General features: G+C 48.9%; 7 protein-coding genes across 7 annotated transcripts; 4 read left to right on the forward strand and 3 right to left on the reverse strand.

Moving 5' to 3' along the window:
- Positions 1–3,065: 3,065 nt before the first annotated feature.
- On the reverse strand, positions 3,066–4,378 carry CC1G_12987 (hypothetical protein; the record flags this gene model as incomplete). Its single annotated transcript, XM_001840748.2, has 5 exons — positions 3,066–3,218; positions 3,268–3,559; positions 3,896–3,991; positions 4,041–4,223; positions 4,278–4,378. The coding sequence occupies 5 exons, from the start codon at positions 4,376–4,378 to the stop codon at positions 3,066–3,068; spliced, it is 825 nt and encodes a 274-aa protein (XP_001840800.2).
- A 219-nt stretch (positions 4,379–4,597) lies between these two features.
- On the forward strand, positions 4,598–5,136 carry CC1G_12988 (hypothetical protein; the record flags this gene model as incomplete). The annotated part of the gene is made up of 2 exons (XM_001840749.1): positions 4,598–4,771; positions 4,825–5,136. 2 exons carry the CDS (start codon positions 4,598–4,600, stop codon positions 5,134–5,136), a joined length of 486 nt encoding a protein of 161 aa, XP_001840801.1.
- A 3,405-nt stretch (positions 5,137–8,541) lies between these two features.
- Positions 8,542–11,980, forward strand: CC1G_15065 (hypothetical protein; the record flags this gene model as incomplete). The annotated part of the gene is made up of 7 exons (XM_002910685.1): positions 8,542–8,876; positions 8,933–9,717; positions 9,766–10,313; positions 10,367–10,456; positions 10,505–10,583; positions 10,640–10,732; positions 11,118–11,980. The coding sequence occupies 7 exons, from the start codon at positions 8,542–8,544 to the stop codon at positions 11,978–11,980; spliced, it is 2,793 nt and encodes a 930-aa protein (XP_002910731.1).
- Positions 11,981–12,105: 125 nt separating this feature from the next.
- On the forward strand, positions 12,106–12,608 carry CC1G_15066 (hypothetical protein; the record flags this gene model as incomplete). The annotated part of the gene is made up of 3 exons (XM_002910686.1): positions 12,106–12,114; positions 12,172–12,404; positions 12,455–12,608. The coding sequence occupies 3 exons, from the start codon at positions 12,106–12,108 to the stop codon at positions 12,606–12,608; spliced, it is 396 nt and encodes a 131-aa protein (XP_002910732.1).
- Positions 12,609–17,679: 5,071 nt separating this feature from the next.
- CC1G_12992 (hypothetical protein) lies at positions 17,680–18,171 on the forward strand (the record flags this gene model as incomplete). Its single annotated transcript, XM_001840753.2, has 1 exon — positions 17,680–18,171. One exon carries the CDS (start codon positions 17,680–17,682, stop codon positions 18,169–18,171), a length of 492 nt encoding a protein of 163 aa, XP_001840805.2.
- A 249-nt stretch (positions 18,172–18,420) lies between these two features.
- CC1G_15067 (hypothetical protein) lies at positions 18,421–19,108 on the reverse strand (the record flags this gene model as incomplete). The annotated part of the gene is made up of 2 exons (XM_002910687.1): positions 18,421–18,687; positions 18,953–19,108. The coding sequence occupies 2 exons, from the start codon at positions 19,106–19,108 to the stop codon at positions 18,421–18,423; spliced, it is 423 nt and encodes a 140-aa protein (XP_002910733.1).
- A 1,308-nt stretch (positions 19,109–20,416) lies between these two features.
- Positions 20,417–21,707, reverse strand: CC1G_03035 (hypothetical protein; the record flags this gene model as incomplete). Its single annotated transcript, XM_001840754.2, has 3 exons — positions 20,417–20,683; positions 20,746–21,192; positions 21,273–21,707. 3 exons carry the CDS (start codon positions 21,705–21,707, stop codon positions 20,417–20,419), a joined length of 1,149 nt encoding a protein of 382 aa, XP_001840806.2.
- Between the last annotated feature and the right edge of the window lie 285 nt (positions 21,708–21,992).

Here is a 21,992-nt window from a genome sequence, read left to right on the forward strand (position 1 = left end):
AGGGTGTACATACCAAAGGACAAGGGGCTCCGAGAGGACATCATCAGATTCCATCACGATTCCCCAGTATCGGGACATCCCAGTCGATACCGTACTCAGGAGCTGATCACTCGGAACTACTGGTGGCCCCAGTCCAGGGAGACATCTGAACCTATATCGATGGATGTGCGGATACCGTACTCAGGAGCTGATCACTCGGAACTACTGGTGGCCCCAGTCCAGGGAGACATCTGAACCTATTTCGATGGATGTGCGTGTCAACAGACTAAACCCCGCTGAACTGCCCCAGCTGCGCCACTACAGCCAAACGAGGTTCCTTCTCTCCCATGGGAGATTGTGTTGGTTGATCTAATTGGGCCCCTTCCTGAGTCAAAAGGATTTGATGCCATTATGGTAGTAGTTGCAGATTCTCGAAGAAGATAGAGGCAATGCCCGCCAATGTGGAGCTCTCGTCACTAGGTGCAGCAAAGCACTTCCAGGACTATGTGTTCAAATACCATGGACTTCCCTGAAAAGTAATCAGTGATTGAGGCCCACAATTTGTCTTAAACTTCATGAGGGATCTGATGAAACTCCTTGGCATCGAAGGAAACCCCTCCACGGCATTCCAACCCCAGACCAATGGTCAGACAGAACAGATCAACCAGGAGATTGAGTAGTATCTACAGGTCTTCATCAATCGAAGACAAGATGATTGTGTTAAATCAGCGAACTGGAGTCCAGCAGTGAGAGGAAAGCACTGATATATTCAAAGGGAGCACATACCTGGAGTCCAGCAGTGAGAGGAAAGCACTGAGGGACTCCGGAATGATGCTGCGACTATATAACACAATTGCGGACTATGAAATGGCGGGAGAGGGAACTCCGCATAGGCGAGAACACAAGCAAGGTCGAAGCCAAGGAATCCGGGGCTTGGCTTCGGAGTTGTTAGCAAAACGAAGTAAAACGTAAATACCTCGGTAACCAGTGGGGCGGATTTCCGTCCCTCAGGTACCGTTCGAAAGAGCGTAAAAGGTCGGTTCGAATGATACTAAACATGAAGGCAATCGACCGAGGGAAAGTGCCAAAGTCACAAATTCTAACACTCCCCCATGACTGAGGCAGTTGAGACATCCACTAGACCCAGGAGAGCGCAGCAGTCCTTGACCTTGGGCACAGGCAGGGCTTTGGTCAGGATGTCCGCAGCCTGTTCTGTGCCAGGAATGCGGACTGGAGCAATGACACCAGACTCCACAGTGTCACGGAGCCAGAAGAACTTCAAGTCGAGGTGCTTCATGCGTCCGTGGTGCTCTGGGTTCTTGCTGACTGTCACAGCGCTGGCATTGTCTATCAGGAGGCGAGTGGGAGTGGTGATGGGGTAGCCAAGCTCCCCCAGAAGGTGGCGAAGCCAGAGAATCTCCTTACCAGTGTTAGACTCTACGGAACTGCGGAGTCTGCGGAGTCGAAGGGACCTTGGCCTCAACGTATTGCGTTGTGCCCACGCTGGTGGTATATGGTCCAACCCGAAAGGAGAGGGGAGGAGAGGGAGAGAGAGACGCGCCTTGCGGCGGAAGACGAGGAGAGAGAAGAGAGAGCCTTGCGGAACGGAATTCAGGAACACTGTGCGGATATGCGGAGTATGCGGAAAGCTCTAGCAAGCCTGAAAGGCTCAAGACTGGACAGAGGAGAAGTTCTGTATAAGTCTGATTCGAGATTCCGGATGAGTATCTACTACAGAAATCTAGCTAGCTTATATATCTGTAGATACTCTGGATATACTCTGGGACAAGTCTGGGACAAGAGAAGAAACTGAGTCATAAGAAATGCGGAATACCGCGGAATGCGAAAGGGATGAGTAAGTCGATTCTAAAGAACAATAGTAAAGCAGAGAATGGAGTCATAAAGAAGTATAAGAGGTCACATGCAGAGTCTGGGCGCCTAGAGGGCGGTTACGAGGTTTCTCCGCGCGGTCCGCACCGGCCCTCAGTTGCGGGCCGTGTCGGTCCGCTGGTACTTGCGGGCTGCGGACTTGCGGATGCGGACTTGCGGATGCGGACTTGCGGATGCGGACATCCATAGAGCGGACACATGCGGGGAGTCCGCATGTGCAGGAGTGGGATGGATGTGGCGGAGATGTGGGAGATGCGGGATGCGGAGAGATGATGGTGAGTGCGGGGATGTGCGGAGTCATGCGGGATCATGTGAGACTGTGCGGGGAGTGTGGGTCAAGGCTGGTGGGTTGTGGGTAGATGTGGGCGGATGTTCGAGACCCTAACAGTACCTCCCTGTTAAGGCCGAGCCCTCAAGGCTTGTGTTAGGACTCGGTCCATGCACAGAATCTGATGTCCGCATTTTGCAACTCAGCATCATCAGCATGCTTGTGACAACCCTAACCGAACCCTAACCGAAACCCAACCCTAAACCAAACCCTAACCAACCCTAAACCTAACCCAAACCCTAACGGGCACCCCGGGTGCACACTAATCTTATCAGATGTTGCCCCGAGAGGCCATAATAAAATAAGAGTAGACATATAACTTTTAAAATGTGGCTTTTTGATACATAATCAATCCCATCAATAATTTCGCATTCCGATCGATTAGAAACCGATGCTCCGGCATTACCGAAGCATAAAAAAGGCTTCCGGTATTACCGAGAGGCAACTGTCGCCCGGTATTACCGAAAAAAAGCGATTTTCTCGGTAATACCGTAAATAATGACATTTACGGTATTATCGAGGGTATATAGCATGGTAAAAGTTGCCGGGGCATTTTTCCGGCAACAGACATTTCTAAAACGCGGTAATTACCGTAAAAAAGAGATTTTTCGGCTGGATACTAGTGGGGGGACGAGAACGAGGGGGTGGCGGAGCTGGAGTTGGGAGGCGAGAACGAGGGGGTGGCGGAGCCGGAGTAGCTGGGCGAGAACGAGGGGGAGACAGGCTCTGCTGCTCCTGGCGTTGCCTACGAAGGTGCGCAAGATCACTCTCTGCCCTGTTGACCGTAGCGGCACCAGCAGTCCCAAATAGTTGCCTGAACAAAAAAATATAAGGCTTGTAAAGTTGTATCATAAAAAAAAGGGAAATCTTACTGGTTATACCAAGCAATGGTATCCTTGTACCATCTGGAATCCTTCCCGGCATTGGTGAAAATGTCAAGAATGGTTCGGAAAATGATTTGCTTGTCGAGATTTGAATAGACTTCATTCCAGTTGTTTGATGCTGAGAGGAAATGGACACACTAAAAAAAAAGTCAGTGGATGGACGGACGGCGAAAAAAGAAAAACCACCTGAACGACGGTATAAGCAATGTTCTCTGGTGTGACGCCAACCTCCTTCATGCCATCGTTCTCAGCGTGGCATCGCTTGGACAATGCTTTGCCAGATAGGGTGCCATTGTCGTCGTCGTTGACAGCGGATGTCGGGCCAGTGAAAATATGGCGGCAGAATGCGATGATGAAGGGGGAGCGTAGGAGCATGTGGTCGAGATCGTCGGGTTTAAATTCGCCATGAGGGTAATAGAACACGAGGAACTCCTCTCCCGAGATGGAGATAGTGCCGTTGTCCAGCTTGGAACGGAAGCTGTGAACAGGTGAGGTGGAAACCAAGGAAAAGCTTACTCGGGATCAGACTCGAACTGATGAAGGTACTTGGCAGGACAGAGATACCTCGCCATTTGGTCGTGGAGGAAGCCACGTGTAAGCGATTTGTTGGCTTTTGGCTGAATGGGAGGGGAAAGGACTCGAGGTGGTGGTGGTGCATTTTCAGGCCAGTTCTCGGGAACGGTCGGTGCTGGGAGCGTTTGGACAAGTTCCCGGCCCATTTCGTCATCTGGGCACATAATTCAGCGCATATACCTAGATTCTTCCAAAGGCGGGATAACTTACCAACCTCCCGAGTTCCAGGATGAGTTCCCACCTGCCACCCATCTGTGCCATGTCCGTGGAGAATGACCAGACTCGTTTCTTGAGGATCGCCCAGGCGGCACGGTTCTCGTCTTTGCATCGTTGGATCCTATATGCCTGTCAGGATCACAAAAGAGGATTGAAAAATATAAACTCACCGCTCGCGTGCCGCTTCATCGAGCTCTTCATCCTCCTCATCCTCCTCCTCTTCGTCGGCCTCACATAACCCATCCTCGCGGAGGCCTTGCTCAAGAACCGGCGTGAAGTGGACGAATGGGTTGCTGTGGCGAACAACAAACCGAGCGGCGCGTCGAAACCGCTCAAGGGGCCCGTCCTTGTCACTAGAGCAGAAAAGGTAAGCGCATATATCTACTATTAGCCCCGAGATCACATACATTTTGCCTCTTTCCAGCGCGTCGGCGAGCTCCGAAGAGGGGTTGTCGTCTTCAGGATCTGCGGAGGATGCACGATTGTCGTCACCAGCAGTGGCGGACATTGTTTAGGGAAGGAGAGAAGGGAGGGGGAGGGGGAAAGGAAGGAATGGGGAGGAGGAAAGTTGTTTTCAAAAATTCCCGTGGTGCAAAATCTGTGGCCAGCACAACCTGCATCAGCACGCACGCGTGTCGCGCCCGTATTGGCCTTCCTCCCCACCACCATGTCCCTCTAATCTAACAGAATGAAACACTTTTACTTTCTCTTATTTTTACTGGTCTTCATGTCCTTCAAATGCCCTGCAAAATACTGCAAGTTCAGTGGTACAAAAACCGGGCTCACCCATCATCTCAGATCATGCACCAAACTCAAACTGCAAGGCTCAAAGAATCTCAGCTCGTTCCAGGAGAGGACAGCGGAAAAACGGGCGCAGAAGCGTCAGGAACTTGAAGAACAGGTAGGGTTTTCATAGTTATACGATGATTTTTTGTTTCTTAATCTGTATTTTAGAGCCACAAGGAGCCCAGGCCATCGAGCGCACCCACTGGACTGTTTCCAGAGGTCCCAGAGGCGCCTGAAGAGCCCTGCAGGGATCCCACACCCCCACGGTCACCGTTGCCTTCGCCTCCCATCCCCGACTGGCGTGATCAGCCAGGACCACAACGGTCAACTCGGGGACAACGTATTCCCCAGCCCGTCATTGATTCGCTGCCACCTCCTACCGGGCTAGCTACACTTGCTGGGGTACAGAACAACCCTCAGAGCCCAACACTGTCTCCTACAACACCTGTTACACTCAGTAAAATCGGAAGTCAGGCCTAGTCCGGTAAGTGGCGAAATTTATGCACGTAGTCAACGCTAGATCATATGTTTTTACTTTGATCTGTCTTCCCTCGGGGATATCAAATAGAACTTCGGATAGTCAGGTTAAAGTCGTGTAGGTACAACATTTCAACTATAGATCATCTTCGTCGAACTCCTGTTCCATCTCTCCCTGCAGACCGCACTGAGATGGTTGAAGCATCTCAAGACCAGGATGTTTCCGCAGTACATAGACATTCCTAGACTCGGCCTCCCAAATGCCGACAAGAGTCTTGATCTTCTCGGTCTCCATAGCGAAGACAGTATGCGAAGACGGCCATTTTCCACGTATAACAGTCTTCAGAGGAGTGGAAATCTCCAGCAAGGGTGTGTAGACGACAAACGATTTCTGTTCTCTGCCCTTTTTCAGTGAGTAGAACGCATGTGCCTCGCCGAATTTGTGGCCGGCAGTTTGTGGTCTCTGGATTGAGGTAGAAGCCTGAATAATGAGCTTAGAAGGATAGAAAACGATTGAACGACTGTACGTACTTCAAACCATCGATAGAGTCGACCAATGTTGTAGGAGTCCAGTCTTTGAGACTCACTAAGCTTGCTTCTAAGTGTTTCTCCGGACCTGATCTGAAATTTCCCATATCTCTTTATCTCCCATTCCGACAGATCTGCATTCGGGTCGAGTCCGAGAGCCGCTCGGATGGCAATAAAATGGTCATTAAGACCTTCGCGTTCCGATACCTTGAGGTAAACATGTTGTACAAGCTTGGTTTGATTAACTGTGGCCGGGTCTGGGGATGTGGCAGCGAGCGCGGGGTAATAGAGCTCGATTATGCGGATGATCTCTTTGTCGACAACGATGTTGACCAAGTTCTGAAATGGCTCCTTCTTCGAATGGATCTGATGCTCTGATATGCCGATTTCACGTTCAACTGTCGCCTGAGATCCATTCCGGATGGACCCAAACCAACGTATATGCATCGGTACGTGGACCAGTTGGAAGATGCATAGTCGGCAGCGCTGAATCTTCTCTGGGTCGTTGGAGACGTAGAGGAACTTGTACTTCGATAGGAAGGCATGAATTGTCTCTTCCAGGAGCTCCAGGCTTTCTTCCGAGTGCTTCTGTAACGTCATTGCAATTTCAACAGCCAGTACGAAGTTTGCAAAGTTCTCGAGGACAGCGAAATCAAATTCGAGTTCCAAACCAATGGGGAGGATATACCAATGTACAAGGGCCATCCATTCGTAGGCCTTGTACTGACTCTGGCGTTTAAGGTGAGGATCTCGAATTGGGCCACAGAATTTGGGAGGGAGAGTCTTAACGGCGAGTGCGACCAATTCACCGAAGCGCTGGATCTTCGTCTGAGGTATGTGGATAGACTCTCCAGGCTTGCTGAGAACAGTCCAGATATCCCAAATGAATGGAGCACAGTTCTCGTAGAAAAGGTGGAAAGGGTCGAGAGGGAAGTAAACGGGGTGGATGAAGGCCTTGCTCCCAACGCATAGGGGGATTCGACTAATTCCAGTCTCCTTCGAGATAAGTGCTCGTGCATTCTTCGTAGTAGCAACACTTAGTCTTGCCAATGTCGCAAAGTATTCGATTTGATTTCGCCGAGGTAGCTGGGATAAGTTGTAAGACTTGGGCCTGGTGGGGTTGTAGGTGTCGTTTTCTGGTGGTTCGATAGGATAATACTGTGCTTTTGATCCACTTTTAGTACTTGACCGAGCGCCTTGTACCATGCTGAAGCGATCGCCAAACACTGCCGAATGTCCTGCCATCCCGTTCATCTTCGCTGAACCCAGCATATCACCCAAAATCATAGTCGCATAGCCGCGAAGCATAAAATAGGACGAGTCGATAGCATCCCATATCCAAACACCTTCGCCTAACCTTGCCAGCTCCTCAAACAGCGGTCGCATGAACGACTCGATGTCGCCTGGGCTGTTGGGCCCTGGTGTTACAAAATTGACGATAACATGACGTGTTTTGCAGCGCAGTTCGGCCGGGAGGTTGAGAAGGATGAGGATGAGTATCCAAGTATTGGACTGCTTCTTCATTGTAAGCTGAGCTCCATCGCTGGAAAGCGCAAAAGCGATATCCCTTTCATCGGTAAACATACCCATCTTCCTGTGGTGTAGGCGATGGATCTGGCTGTCGTTGAAATCGGAATATTGAGGTAGTTTGCGGAGGTCTTCTTTTCGTGTTCGTGCTACGAGCGAAAGTATCTGCTTCAGACGGCTATCGCGTTCCCGAACAAGACGGGAGGTGTCTGCATTTGCGAAAATCGCCTCGAGGGTTGCTAGAAGGGGAAGAGATTTGAATTGAGCAACTGCTTTCAGTTTCCCGCTGCGTGTCCGCGCAGCATGATAGCGCGGCTCTCCACAGGCCTCTTTAGATTTGCTGGGGATGTAGGGACAGGAGGTGAGATTGGTGTATTGGCCGGTGTATGCAATGCAGCTCTTCCAACACATATCGTATGTTTGAGGGTAGAGGCGACAGACGCGGGCAGCAAGCTTTCGAGCAAGTCCAAGGGATAGGATATCAGCCCCTGTGGCATTCTGAAGAACAGAGCGATGTTCGTTGTATGCCCTGACAGTCCCATTCGATCTTCGCCACGCCATATAGTGCTGCAAGCTCAGAAGCTCGCTATCGGTGAGGGGATCAATAGAGAAAGGGGCTGAAGGTGGGTGTTCAGGTGGGGTATACCCACCCAGAAGGTCGTCTTGAATGCGGGAAACACATAATGGACGTGAAAAGAATGTATTGGGCATGGTGTCTGGGATAGGAAAGGTGTCGACTGTGGATGGGCTCTCGTCCCCCGAGTCCAGTTCAGATTGAGGTTCTTCATCGGTACCATCGTCGCTGGCGCTAAACCCCATGATCTCAACCTCCTCCTCCCCATCCCAGCTCCCGTCACAATCCTCTTCCCCATCTAACTGATTTGGCGTTGGATCCTGTAACGAAATTCGGGCTATTTTTGGCTGGATGGTAAGCTTATCAGTTGCTAAAATTGTGAACACAGATGACAAACCTGGGTCCATATCTTGCTCATCCGGAGTCCCTACGTCAATATCGTCCAGTGATTGGGCCGTCTTCTGAATGCAGAGTAGGAGGAATTGCATATGGTTATCTGCAATTGCTTGGTGATCGCTATCTTGAACATCAGGGCAGTTTTCCAGTGATTCTAGACATTTTTGGTCGTGAGAAAGGTGGGATTGAGTTGTACGGGAGTTGCGCAAGACTCCTGGTGGGCATTGAGAGCAGAAACAGGCGGCTTGAACCATTGGTGGTGCGAGTATGGAACAAGAGACGACAATAAGCGACCGAGAAAAGAACCGAGTGTGAGAGCTTCCTAAATTGGTAAACTTGAAATTCGTGGCACGAACGAGGCGCGACTTGCTCGAACAACAACAATGGCCACAGGCTCCTCCTATTTACCGTCCAGCAGCCCTACCTCAAGCACATTCAATGTCAATTTTCCATCTTCATACTCCCCTCTTGCTCGTTCGTCTGGACTTCTCCTTCCCAGCGAATATGACGAGCTCAACCAACCGCCCATTGAAACTCTCCCATTTGAAGAAATAGTCCGAAACAAGCACGTCAAGAAGCTATTTCGGGACTATCAAGAGGCAAACTCTCAGCTCCTCTCAAGCAACAAGATGATTCAGTCTCTTTTGGAAGAGAACAGGAAGCTGAGGAGCCAGTGTGAGGCAAATCTCTCTCGGGGTATTCACTCTCCATATCCCAGGTACGTTCTCCTTGTTTCTTGAATCTTTACGGTCTCTCTTACATACCAGAAAACAGATCTATCTCTATTGCATCTAGTTCCTCTTGCACCACGTCGCTCGCGCCCAGTGATTCAATTTCACAAGCTCCACATGCGCCAACAATGCCTCAGATTATCCCAGTCCGTGGAACAGAAGATCGACCGGACGACTTACCTGTAGGCGTCCTTTGGACATTGAAGGACTGCGCCAACGACGAAATTCTCAGTCCGTCAATGAAAAGCAATCCATCTCGACCTTTGATGCAATTTGCACTCCGAGAACGCGACGGCTCCTTGATCTCGCAGGAGAAGTACAAGGCCATCAAGGACGATGTCATTGCACTATGCAACTCAAATCTGCACGTACTCGAGCCGCCATCCGAAGCAAAGAGACGCCGGGGATCGAAGTTGGTCCAAGGGACTATGACCTGGTATAAAACCCATTTCAAAGTTGTGTGGAATAGTGTGGTTTCGGAGCTCGAGCGCATGCACCCCGTCCTTAGGCTCTGTGCCGGGCATTGGAAGGCCGAACACATGCTCTCAAGACACCTAACATCGAAAGTTGGCACCAAACACGCAGCCGATGACGAAGACGAGATGGTAACACCCAGAACTCGTCCTCAATCTTCGGCACCTGCAACTCTGCTGGCTTCACCGCCTCCTGCAGCACCTTCCCCGCCCCCTGCAGCTCTACAGCAAATTTCATCGCAATCGCATTCACCTTCCCCGCCTCCAACGCCCTCCAGAAGCAAACGAACTCGTACGGACTCTCAAAACGAGAACAGCGCCAAGAGGCTCCGCCCAGATAGCAGTGAAGTCGAAGGTAAGCCATTCTTACACTATTCATTATCTCTACTCACACATTTACTAGACGAAATTGCCGACGTGTTTGGGCTTCAATCCCAATCAAAAGCAGCACAGAAGTCGACGCCGCCACCACCCATTATCGACATCAGCGGTATCCAGGTAAATTCCTCGCTCGAAAACTTGAAGACTGCCCTCGCATCCGACTTTCCTTCAATCAAGACTGGTGTACAGCTCATCGAACGCCTTCAACAGATGTCGTCAGCAACCGCAAGCTCATCCGCCGACTCCGAGCCCAGTGCCAGCCTTCTCACCCTCATCCAGCGCATTGAGACCGCCGATCCGAATGACCCCAGTCTCGAGGAGGACGACACCAACGAAAGCTGGGGGCATCGTCAGTTTACTGCCGGCGACCTGCAACTCGGCACTGCATTGGGTTCTTGGGGGGATGTCGGTTCTGTCAACACCGCCAGTCGCCTCATCGCTGCCACGATCCGAATGTGCAGAGTTGCTCGGTATCTCTGCACCCAGCGGCAAATTATTGCCAATTCATTTGTTTGTGACGCATATCTTGATCGTGTCGTCGAAACACTTTGGAATATCACTCCCACCCCTGTAAGTTGTTTTTCTATTTCTCTCAAATTCCGTGCTTACACTGCTGTTGATAGCCATCCGATCCACCAGGTGGAAATAGTGCAAGCACCAGCGCCAGTGGACCCGACCTCTCATCTCGGGATGGCATTCTGAGTGCCTTACAGGTATGGCTACCTACCTGCTTTGTTTGGATTTTACTCACCATATTTCAGAATCTCACAGTCGAGCAGATGAAGGCGTGGATGTCGAGGAATAACATTGTTTGCACTGTAAAACAACCCAAGAAAAGCCGTGAGTCTAAATCCTCATCCCTTCTATTCTTACCTGGTCACTTATAATTGGTTTAGACTACATCGAAACAATTACAGCGTCCGACACTATTCCATCCGCTGATGAAATGAAGGCTATGCTTGCTGTTCGCCGTTCAAAGGGAAAGAAGGGTACCTCGTAATTCTGACTTGCCTATTCCGCTTTCCGTACTGTACTGTTTTGTGGTAACTTAGTTAATATATCTGTGAGTTGTCAATGTATTGAAAGAGGGGACTACGAAGTGACATTAACTGGACTGGGTGAATTATCTACGTGACTACACAATGACTGTGGTATTTTGTTAGTCTGCCAGAGTTCGTCGAACAGTCGAAGATTAGTCAATGAAGTGACTACAAAATACTAATGATGGATACGCACGGCAATGACTACCGTCGGACTACGGCACCAGTCGTTTAGTCAGTACAACCTGCAACTAGTCAAATCAGCCCAGGTTTGACTCCAGTTCGACTTACACACGACTTTCGATTTTACTGAGTGTTACACCACCGACTGCAGAGGAGCGGCACTCCCCGACTCCAGAACCTCAAATTTACGAGACTGAACCTGACAAGTTCGGTTTGTATCGACAATACACAACTTTTCCATCCCGCGACCCAGACGAGGGACTCACTGTTGACGATGTATGTGATGCCCCCAACCTCTCCACCTCCCAGAATCAGTCCGACATTCAATGGTGGAAAGGAATTGGTCCCTTCACTTCAAAGGCGAACCAAAACCTTTTTGCGCCATTCCTCAATGCATCGGTCTTCCGCCTCATGCATTGGTTCTACAGTAGCCTCACCGACATTCAATGGTGGAAAGGAATTGGTCCCTTCACTTCAAAGGCGAACCAAAACTTTTTTGCGCCATTCCTCAATGCATCGGTCTTCCGCCTCATGCATTGGTTCTACAGTAGCCTCACCAAATCGTTATACGACCTCGACAAGCTTGTTCACGACGTTCTTTTGGCCCCCGACTTTGACATTGAAGACCTGCGCGATTTCAACGCGCAACGGGAATTACGCCGGCTTGATGACGCCCAGGACGAGCTTGACGAAGAGGCTGGCTGGAAGGCCTCTTCAGTTTTCATCTCCCTGCCGGCGGAGAGGGTGCAGCATGATACAGAAGACGACGCACCCAAACTTGAAGTCAAGGGGGTGTATCATCGCAGCCTCATCTCCGTGATCCGTTCAGCATTTGCGCATCCTTCAGCCCTCCGGTTTCACTATACACCCTTCAAGATGTTTTGGAAGAAAACACCCGAGTCACCCCAGAACGTGTCATCACCGAGCTGTACAACTCCGATGCATTCCTCGAAGAGCATGAAAAAATCCAATCTCTTCCTCCGGACCCCAGCTGCAACCTCGAACGATGTGTAGCCGCCATCATGCTCTGGTCTGACTCGACTCATCTGGCGAATTTTGGGACAGCATCGCTTTGACCAATCTATGCTTACTTCGGCAACCAATCCAAATATGTCCGTGGCAAGGATCACATCGCATATATGCCATCGGTAAGTTGCTGACTATGTACTCTTAATTCAATACACTTTTCTAATTTCCTGTCGCAGCTTCCTGATAACCTCCAGGATATTTACCAGGAATACTTTGATGGGCTAACCGCCTCTCAGGACACCATCACACACCTCAGGCGTGAGCTCATGCAAGCTGTATGGGACCTTATCCTGAGTGAAGAAGATTTCATGAAGGCTTACACTGATGGCATTGTCCTGGAGTGCGCTGATGGGATACAACGGCGGTTCTTCCCCAGGATATTTACTTATTCAGCTGATTACCCCGAAAAGTATGTCTCTACCGTTCTTATTTATGTTTGTGTGACTGATTTTCTTTCAGGGTCCTCCTTGCGACAATACGACAACTCGGAAGCTTCCCCTGCCCTCGCTGTCTGATCAAAAAGGAAGACATTGGCGCAATGGGAACCCACATCGACAGGCAGTGTCGTGCACATGTTCGCATTGATGATGAACACGCGCCAGGAAGAAATTGACACTTCAGTCACCTATGGAAGCCTATCACGAAGATCATATTAATTTTTTCGCTTCCAAGGGTCATGTGACCCCCCTTCCCAGGAAGCTTCCAGCCCCTTCCCACCCCAAAAGAATTCCAGGAAATTCCACCACCAATCCACTTCCAGCTTCCGCTTCCACTTTGGAACTTCCAGTAGACCAAACAAAGGGTATCCACTTCCAGTTCCATTCCAGTTCCATTCCAGCCATCAAATGTGATGCACTCCAAAATTGATGGGAAGCCAACCTGGAAGCTCCAAAATATTACCATTTTCCGGAAACAATAAACATACATGATCAAATCAAATTCTGATTGACAATGAGTATGACATCATTTGTTCCTGTTCCTGATTATCATGACATCATGGTGCCTGATGATGTCAATCATTGATATCATTGATTAACTTCCATCATCAAAAGCCAATCTTATCTTAATTAGTATGATGTCATCCTTTCCCTCCCCTAGTATTTCATTCATACCTCACTCATTTCTTCGCTTTTTTCAGGAATTCTTTTTGATTCATTTACTATTACTACAATGGGAACTCTCTATTACATTTAAAAACCAATAGAAACCAGTCTTAATACTGAAAAAGCGAAAATAATAGTCTTATTCCTGATTTTGTCCCTCTTTTGTGTAGTATTTCAATAGTACCTCTCCCAATTTTTGATGTAATTGCACCAACTCTGCTGTAGAGCCTTAAGGAAGGTTTACAGACTTGTTATATTAATCTGCCTCTTCCAAAAACACCACAAATACACCTAAAATTATCTAAAACATCGGATTTTCCTATAAAAATAGAACTTCTTATTTTCACTGTTTTAATGTAATACCTACAGTTCATGACTTTTACAAAAGCATTTTAATAAGACTGAGAGATATATCCAATACATCTTATTGACTTTGGAAAGGTATAAAGTAAAGCAATAGTGAAATCACTAAAATGCGATTTTATCCATGTATTTCGCATTTTCCAGTATGTTCCACTTCTCATAAATTTTATTGAGCGGTACCATCAAAGAGGAGGCATTTAACGCTTTTTGAAACTGTTTGAATCTCGGAAATCGGCCCAGTAGAAGCAGAGATATGGTCTGAAAACTCCGAAAATGAGCAATAATGGAGTGCATGTCAACATTTGATGCAACATCACTTGGATCATCTGGTGAAAACATGGTATATCTGCCATATCTCCGGACACACTGGGTCATTTCTCAAGCAGTCTTTTGGGTTCAGTAGCTATGAATCAAGGCTTTGAATCTGTATATTTTGTATGGGACAATATACATAATGAAATAGGTGAAAATGCGAAAAACATTGAAATTTACTGGGTAAATGGAGAAGTTAATGGTGAGTCTTGGAGAGGTTGCATCATTATTCCAAGCTGATGAAACAGGTTTATACAACTGTATAGAGAGTCTTCTGGGCTTTATATTATGTAGTTAAAGAGCTAATGTTGTTTTCTCAACTTCATCCTATTGGTGCGCATTTTTGCATGTTTTTGTAATTCTTGGTGGGGTAAAGTCTATTTATCAAGGGAAAAGTGCATTAGTATATGTGTGGACATATTTCGAGATTATTTCAATGAAGATTCCAAGAAGAAAGGTGAAGAAATGAGGAAGATATATCCATATTCTCCACCAAAAATGTGTCATAATAGTGTCAATGCTTGAAAAGGTCGAATTTTGATTATCTATTCATCATTGAGTATATACAAATATAATATATACCTGTAGCCAATGATGGTTCACACTTGAATCAAAAAGAATTACTCAAAAAAGCGAAGAAATGAGTGAGATATGGATGAAATACTGGTGGAGGAGAAGGATGACATCACACTAATTAAGATAAGATTGGCTTTTGATGATGGAAGTTAATCAATGATATCAATGATTGACATCATCAGGCACCGTGATGTCACAACAATCAGGAACAGGAACAAATGATGTCATACTCATTGTCAATCAGAATTTGATTTGATCATGTATGTTTATTGTTTCCGGAAAATGGTAATATTTTGGAGCTTCCAGGTTGGCTTCCCATCAATTTTGGAGTGCGTCACATTTGATGGCTGGAATGGAACTGGAAGTGGATACCCTTTGTTTGGTCTACTGGAAGTTCCAAAGTGGAAGCGGAAGCTGGAAGTGGATTGGTGGTGGAATTTCCTGGAATTCTTTTGGGGTGGGAAGGGGCTGGAAGCTTCCTGGGAAGGGGGGTCACATGACCCTTGGAAGCGAAGAAATTAATATGATCTTCGTGATAGGCTTCCATAGGTGACTGAAGTGAAATTGAGACCGTCCACAGGTGGATCTTTGAAGATGGAGACGGTGTAGCATCACAAGCAGTTGAGAACAAGCTATTTGGGCAATCGTGGACACCAACCAGGGTATGTGTATCCTTTGTTTTCTTTTTCGGTATTCCTGACTCATTTGTGTCAGAACACATTCTCAAAACATTTATTCCCCCACGGCTTCAATTTCTACTCCATGCTCATACCCGACATACTGCACGAGTTCGACTTAGGGGTGTGGAAACATGTTCTCATCCACCACCTGCAAGTCTTGGTTGCGGTTGGTGGGAATGTCATCCAAATGATGAACTTGCGGTCAGTCTCTATCAATTATCCAGTGTAGTTTATCCATGCTAACCATCTTTAACAGGTATCGAAACATCCCAACATTTGGCCGCCAAACCATCCGTTCCTTTGGGAACAATGTCTCCGGGATGTCAAAACTGGCCGCGAGAGACTTTGAGGATCTCCTCCAGGTAAGTGGATTCCTTTGAAGTGATTTAACCATGCTTACCCCCAATAGTGCGCCATTCCGGTGTTCGAAGGGTTGATGCCACGACGTGCTGAGAACTCGGCCGTATTAGATTTGTTGTTTGTCCTTGCAACGTGGCAGGCCCTCGCTAAGCTCCGACTGCATACAACTTCCACGCTCGCGCTGCTCGAGGACGCCACAAAAGCCCTAGGAAACACACTCCGCACTTACCTGAACAAGGTCGCAGCAGGGTACCAGACGAAGGAACTCCCAACAGAGGAGGCGGCTCGAGGTCGAAGGGATGCAGCTAGGATCAAGAAAGGCAAGGGAAAGGGTCGAGCAGCGACAGCTGCTCAAGGTGGACCCAAGATCAAGCACTTCCCTTTGCTCACGTATAAGCTACATGCCCTGGCCGACTACGTGGAAGCAATTGGGAGGTATGGCACGGCGGACTCGTGGACGACACAGACTGTGAGTAATTTGAATTTATTTGTTTTACCAAGGCAGTATTTACATTCTGTTCTAGGGCGAATGCGAACACAAGCGTGTCAAAAGATTCTACGCGCGAACGAACAAACGGAAAACTTTCGGCCTTCAAATTGCACGACATGAACAGCGCCACCGCCTTTTACAGAACATACATGCCCGAGAGCAACAACATGGCCAGCAATCGACCACTGATCTGTCCACAATGTTGCCTGTGGAGGTCGCCCAACCTGTCGATCCGGTACTTTCACCAGCGTTCATGCCCTTTGAAGCTGTGGAGCCATTAGAGAAAACCTCCCCTCTCCAGCATCACCATGTCTCCGCTAGTGTGCGCCACTCCTTTGACCTACGCACATTTGTCTTATCGCATCCAGATGACGATGCCCTCAATGTTAGTTCTTGTAACAGTTGTCACCCGTAATGTGATCTCTGACGCGTTATCATTTACTTGCCTTACAGAACTTTATCCCAAAGCTCAAAGACCACCTCCTTCGACGACTCACAGGATCCGAGCAAGAAGAGTTCACTTGGGCTGACCGCGACACCATCCAATTTGTGGGAAACAAAGTCTTCAAGCACAAGGTGCTGCGGGTGAACTACCTCACCTATGACCTCCGTCGGATGCAAGATTCGATCAACCCCCACACGCACGCCAATGTTCTCCTGAAGGCTCCCGACTCCGATGAACCAACAATTGATGATCCAGACACCCCCAAGTATTGGGTCGCGCAGGTGGTTGGCGTCTACCATGCCAATATCAGGCATGTCGGCCCAGCGTCCAAAACTCGGCTCCCGCAAAAGATGGAATTTTTGTGGGTGCGGTGGTTGACTTGAGATACCTCGTACCCCGCCGGGTTCCAGCATCGCCGTCTCCCACATTTCCGCTTCTTGGATGCCGCCAACGACAACGACACCTTTGGCTTCATCGACCCGCAGGACGTCATCCGTGGGTGCCATTTGATACCCACGTTCAGCCTTGGAAAACGTCTCGGTATCTCGGGAAATCAATTGCTTGCCCCAAGAAGATGTCTCAAGATTATTGTGCATATTACTTGAACATGTACGTGTTTTGTCCCCTCAGGAAGCAACGGAGTTGTTGATTCTGACCCACCCAACAGTTTTGTGGATCGAGATATGTTCATGCGCATTCGAGGAGGTGGTGTCGGTCATAAGAATACTTCGACAAGCTTCCAGCCTATGGTGACCGTTTCTCCAGGACCATCGACTTCGACAGCCAGCCGCTGCGGTGATGCTGCCACCTCCGATTTCCTGGGAGGGGTTGCCAACCACGAAGAAACCCTCCTTCCTTCGGTAGCAGTCGCCAACCCAGACGACGGTCAAAGCTCTTCAGAGGATGAATCTGGCTCAGAAGGGGAGGGTGGGGAGCAGCAGCAGCAGGGGGAGGATGATGGTCGTCCCGGAGACGGTGAAGATGAGCCTGAAATGGAGGAATTGGTGCTCTCCGCTGGTGGTTATGCGCAATTCTAATGTATTTCTATTCTCTGTTCTGTAGTCATTAATACACTTTCTTGCTCAAAGGTCCTAGAACTTCATGTTTAATTTCGCGTGGTCAGCGATACTCGAACCACCTGCTCGCTGGGGAAGGGTCGAATGTATGACTTTGCATCGTCTCACATTCAACCTGGGCCCCTTGAATCGCGATCCATTCCACTTGGATTCCTTTCATTGACATTTCATTCCCTCCAATTTAAATTTGAATACTCGCATTCAGTCACATTTGCTTAAATTACAATAAATCTAATCCGCACTTTTGCTGATGGCGGATACAGATAAGATAAGATAAAAATGAAAATAGGGGCCATACCAGCTGTTCACGACATTCACGACCTCGACGAACTCAAGAATGCCATTGGACAAGCCCAACTCATTTCTGCTTTCGATCGTCGACGAGTCCATCTCACTTCCCCCGTACCTTCTTCCTCTGGCAATCACGGATTAGTTTCCACCGTGGCTTCCGGATCGGTCCCCAGAAGCAACATTTCTTCTGAGCCTGACGGCTTGGTTCGACCTCTGTCGAAGAAAGAATTACGCAAGAGGGATGGTCATAGGTGCAACGAATGTGGCAAAACCGGACATTGGCAATGCGATCACTACTCCTACAAATGCACCTTATGCGGCAAGAACGCACCCGGACACAACTCAGGTTCCAAGTGGTGTCCCGACTACCGACCAACACCTCGCAACACTTCACCCGACCAATACAATGCGCTCCTGGACGACGGGGACTACGACGACTATCTATGGGGAGATGAAGGAGAGCACAACCTGAACACCTGATGCGGAGCATCAGGCATACGAAGGGGGTACTGTTACAAACTCTTCTATTTCCCTCACTTCTCTTCCTCTATGAACTTCACCTTACCATCTTCCGAACCCTTTAGACTTCCATACCTTTCGTAGTTCCGCTATCCTCGCTCTTACGACGTCTCCGGACTTCCATACTCTTCGCTATTCCGCTATCTTCGCTTCTTTGATCCTCTCGCACCTCCGAACCTTTCGTATTTCCGCTTCCTTCGTACTCTGCACTCACCGATACTCCTTACTCGTCGCTTTCATACCCTTCATCCCAATTCTCGCTTTCCTTAGAACCTCTCGATAGCTCACTAGTTCTACTATAAATAATGCCTCTCTGTAGTAGATATTCCTCAGCCTGTTATCGAGAACTTTCCCTCCAGGACTTCTATCGCTCTCAGCTCGATCCTCTCTGTCTGCGATAGGCGACAGGCCTCTTGAACTTGATTCCAGAACCAGAACTTCGATCCAGAACTCCAGAACTCCAGAACTCCAGAACGACTGTTGGCAACAATAAGTCCTCGTTGCCCGAAGTCGTAACACAAGGGTTTGTATGCCCTTTAATCTGTTAAATTACTTATCAATATACCTTTGTTTAGTGTTTCCTTCCTAGATAGACTCTACTTAAAGCAGATATACAGCACTAGAGGGCCGGAAAGCCTTGTTTAAGGCCTTTTTACAAGTACTCATAGGCCAAAATCCCAAACTCGGACTCACATGAGTATCTTGGCACGGGTGACTCGGATCCGCGAGTCAGGATACTCACAAGTATTCCCACGGGTCTACTTGCAAGTACTCGCAAGTAGGGCTGACTCGTGCTCAGCCTTACCGACTGCTGACTCGGTCCTCGATTCAGTTGGCTGAGGTGTTGGTGCTGGCTGAGGTACGGCTGTGGGCTGGGGTGGAATAGCCTCAGGCACATTTGCAAGTAGAGGGGAAAAGCGGGGATTTAGAGGAAAAAATCGAGTGGTCCAAAGCCGTGTGCAGTGTGTTATTCACGAAAATACGGATACATGATTAACGAAGCTGGTACGAGCGGTTCTGGGACGAGAGGAAGAAACGGATGTGGGGAATATTGAAAATAACGGCGAGGATTGTGTGTGGACATGGTGGTTCGAAATGAAAAAGTTGCCCGCGGCCAATGTGGCATCATCTGAGCCGAGGGCAATCCCCTTGACGCGCTGGGAGCACGCATGGCATGATCTGAGCCGACGGGGTTCTCACTGGGCTTGAATCTGCATACCATTTTGATAGAATGTGCTTTGGGATATATTATCGTCCATTCAGATGCGTACAGCTCCTTGTTGCTGCCTTTTTGACAGTGTAACGGCCAGGTCCCATCTCGAGTTCTCTTGATGCGAGTGGAGACAAGGCGCTGTAATCCGATGAATAAGGTTCCTGACTGTGGACGTATGGTTGGGCCATTGGATGGTGCTCAAAGCCAAGTGGGAGGGCAAAGACGCAGATGAGCTTTCATAGGCGGGCAAAATCGCTCGAGGATACTTCACAATGCAAGTTGCGTTGAAGAGCGAAATCGCGTTGCACTTTGAACGCGTTATTGATCCCGAAAGCGTGACTGCTGTAATCGGTGTGTCACACTTCGAAGCTACTATTTTTTTCGCTGTGCACATAATTCTGCAAAGCACTGTAATGGTGGTCAGTCCATTTCGATTAACACATTGTGTGACAACATTCCTGTAATGCCATCAAAACACTCGGAATCTTCCATATGAAGTAGATGGCTGCTGGTTCAATCCCAGGTGGCACCATTTCTTTTAATTGTGTATGATAATTTGTTGGTTCAATCCCTGTTGGTACCATTTATGTCTACTATATATATAATTTGTTATGAGACTTGTAACTTGATTTCTATCATATTGTTAAATAACTTATGAGAAAATACAATGATTCTAGTGTAAAAGAGGCATTATTCTGGCCGCAAGCATGAGCGCACCGGAGGTGTGCGCCAACGAGGGCCATCCACATTGCACCTCTCGTGGACGGACTCGTAACCTGCCAGGAGCGCGCGAATTGGCCCAAAGATCAAGTTAGGGTCATACCGGCGGCTCACGACAGATTGCACCATGAAGGAACACAGCCACTCCATTGCTTATCTGCCACCAGAGTCCACAAAAATCGCATGGATTCAACTACCCTGCCAAAACCTTTAATCTAATATACAAAACTTCAAATTCCAAAAAAGGTCTTGCACATAGTCTATGTACAACATCTACGTCTTCAACCACAACTTGCCCCCACCCCTCCACTGATTCCCCTCCACCCTATACACCCACATCTCATTCTGTCCATACGTCCACGTAACCCTCGTATGCTGCAACCACACCACCACCCACCTCAAACTCGGACAAAACGTCTTCAACTCGGCCGCCAAAGCACGCTGCGCACCTGCCACCGGCATCGGCTGCCAACTCGATAAATCAACCTCGATACACCGGAGGTAGTGTAGCCTCATTAGGCTCGCTGTGAATTTATGTCTCTGCTCGCGGGAATATCAGTGAACGGAACGATGAGGGATGGAAGAGAGTGGGGAGTACGTACTTTGAGAATAGGAAGCGGAAACTGGCCTAGGGCTCTAAGCTCCGGACACGACACCGAAACAGCCTCGAGGACCTCAACCGCATACTCCTCCGGTAAGTCCAATATACTCAACCCCCTCAACCCCTTCGGTAGCCTCGCAACCGCACCACCACCACCTCCACCCCCACCCGCACCACCACCACTCCCACTACCACGCCCCAGCAAAACCCCCACATGTCCTCTATCCACCAACACCTGCACATTCCTCAACCGACTCCCTCTCTCCTCCAAAAACTGTCCCGCAACGCTCACATGCGCCTCCACCACACTCAACCTCTCCAACCTCCCCACACCAACCCTCTCCTCCGTCTCCGCCTCCACGAAATCCGCCACCTGCAGTAGTTCCAGATTGTGCTGGTGCCGGACGAACGAAACGATATTCGCGTCCCAACGGAACCGGAGCCGAAGCTGTGTGAGTTTGAACGGAAGACACCCCCTTTCCCTCACTTCCCTTTCCTTTCGGCGTCGTCGTCGGAGCATCGAAGAACCCACGTATTCATCCTCGTATGATCATACAACACCAACATCTCCAACCCAGTCATCTTCTTCAACGCAGCCCTCACAGTCTCCCAAAACCCTCTCGGAAGCGGCGGGGGTCCACCCTGCCCTCCCTGCCCTCCACTCCCTCCTCCCTGTCCCCCTCCTCCCTGCCCCCCATACGTACCCTGCACGCCCCACTCATACACAAACCAAAACACCCTCACCCACTTCCCAACCCCCCTCTCCGACCCCACCACACTCCTCAACGCCCCAACCGCCCTCCTCGGATCCCCAAACACCAACTGACTATACAACCTCGGCTCCGCTTCCTTCAAAAACACCTTTGACACCGTACACAGTCTCGCTAAATCCGACGTATGCCGCACGTCGACGAATTGGACGATGCGGCTGCAGAGTTCGGGGGAGAGGGATGTATTGGGCATATTGGTTTTTCTGTGGTTGTTTTTTTGGGGTGGGGGTGGGGGTTTCGTTTTGGTTTTGGTGTAGGGTAGTTGTAGTGTCGTAGTTGGAGCGCTGGATGGAAAAAGCGTGAGGAAGAGATGGGATTGGTTGGGCACGAGAGAAGAGAGCATACATACCTTACGAAAGCAACAATTTAGAAGGGTGGTATTAAACCTACCACCGAACCACTCCTTGGTTCCTTATTTCTCGACTTTCGAAGCAACGGGGTAAAAAACCGCCCAAAAAATCTCAGTGACGAATGCAAT

This window comes from Coprinopsis cinerea (genome assembly GCF_000182895.1).
Source record: "Coprinopsis cinerea okayama7#130 chromosome 8 map unlocalized cont3.8, whole genome shotgun sequence".
Lineage (NCBI taxonomy): Eukaryota > Fungi > Basidiomycota > Agaricomycetes > Agaricales > Psathyrellaceae > Coprinopsis > Coprinopsis cinerea.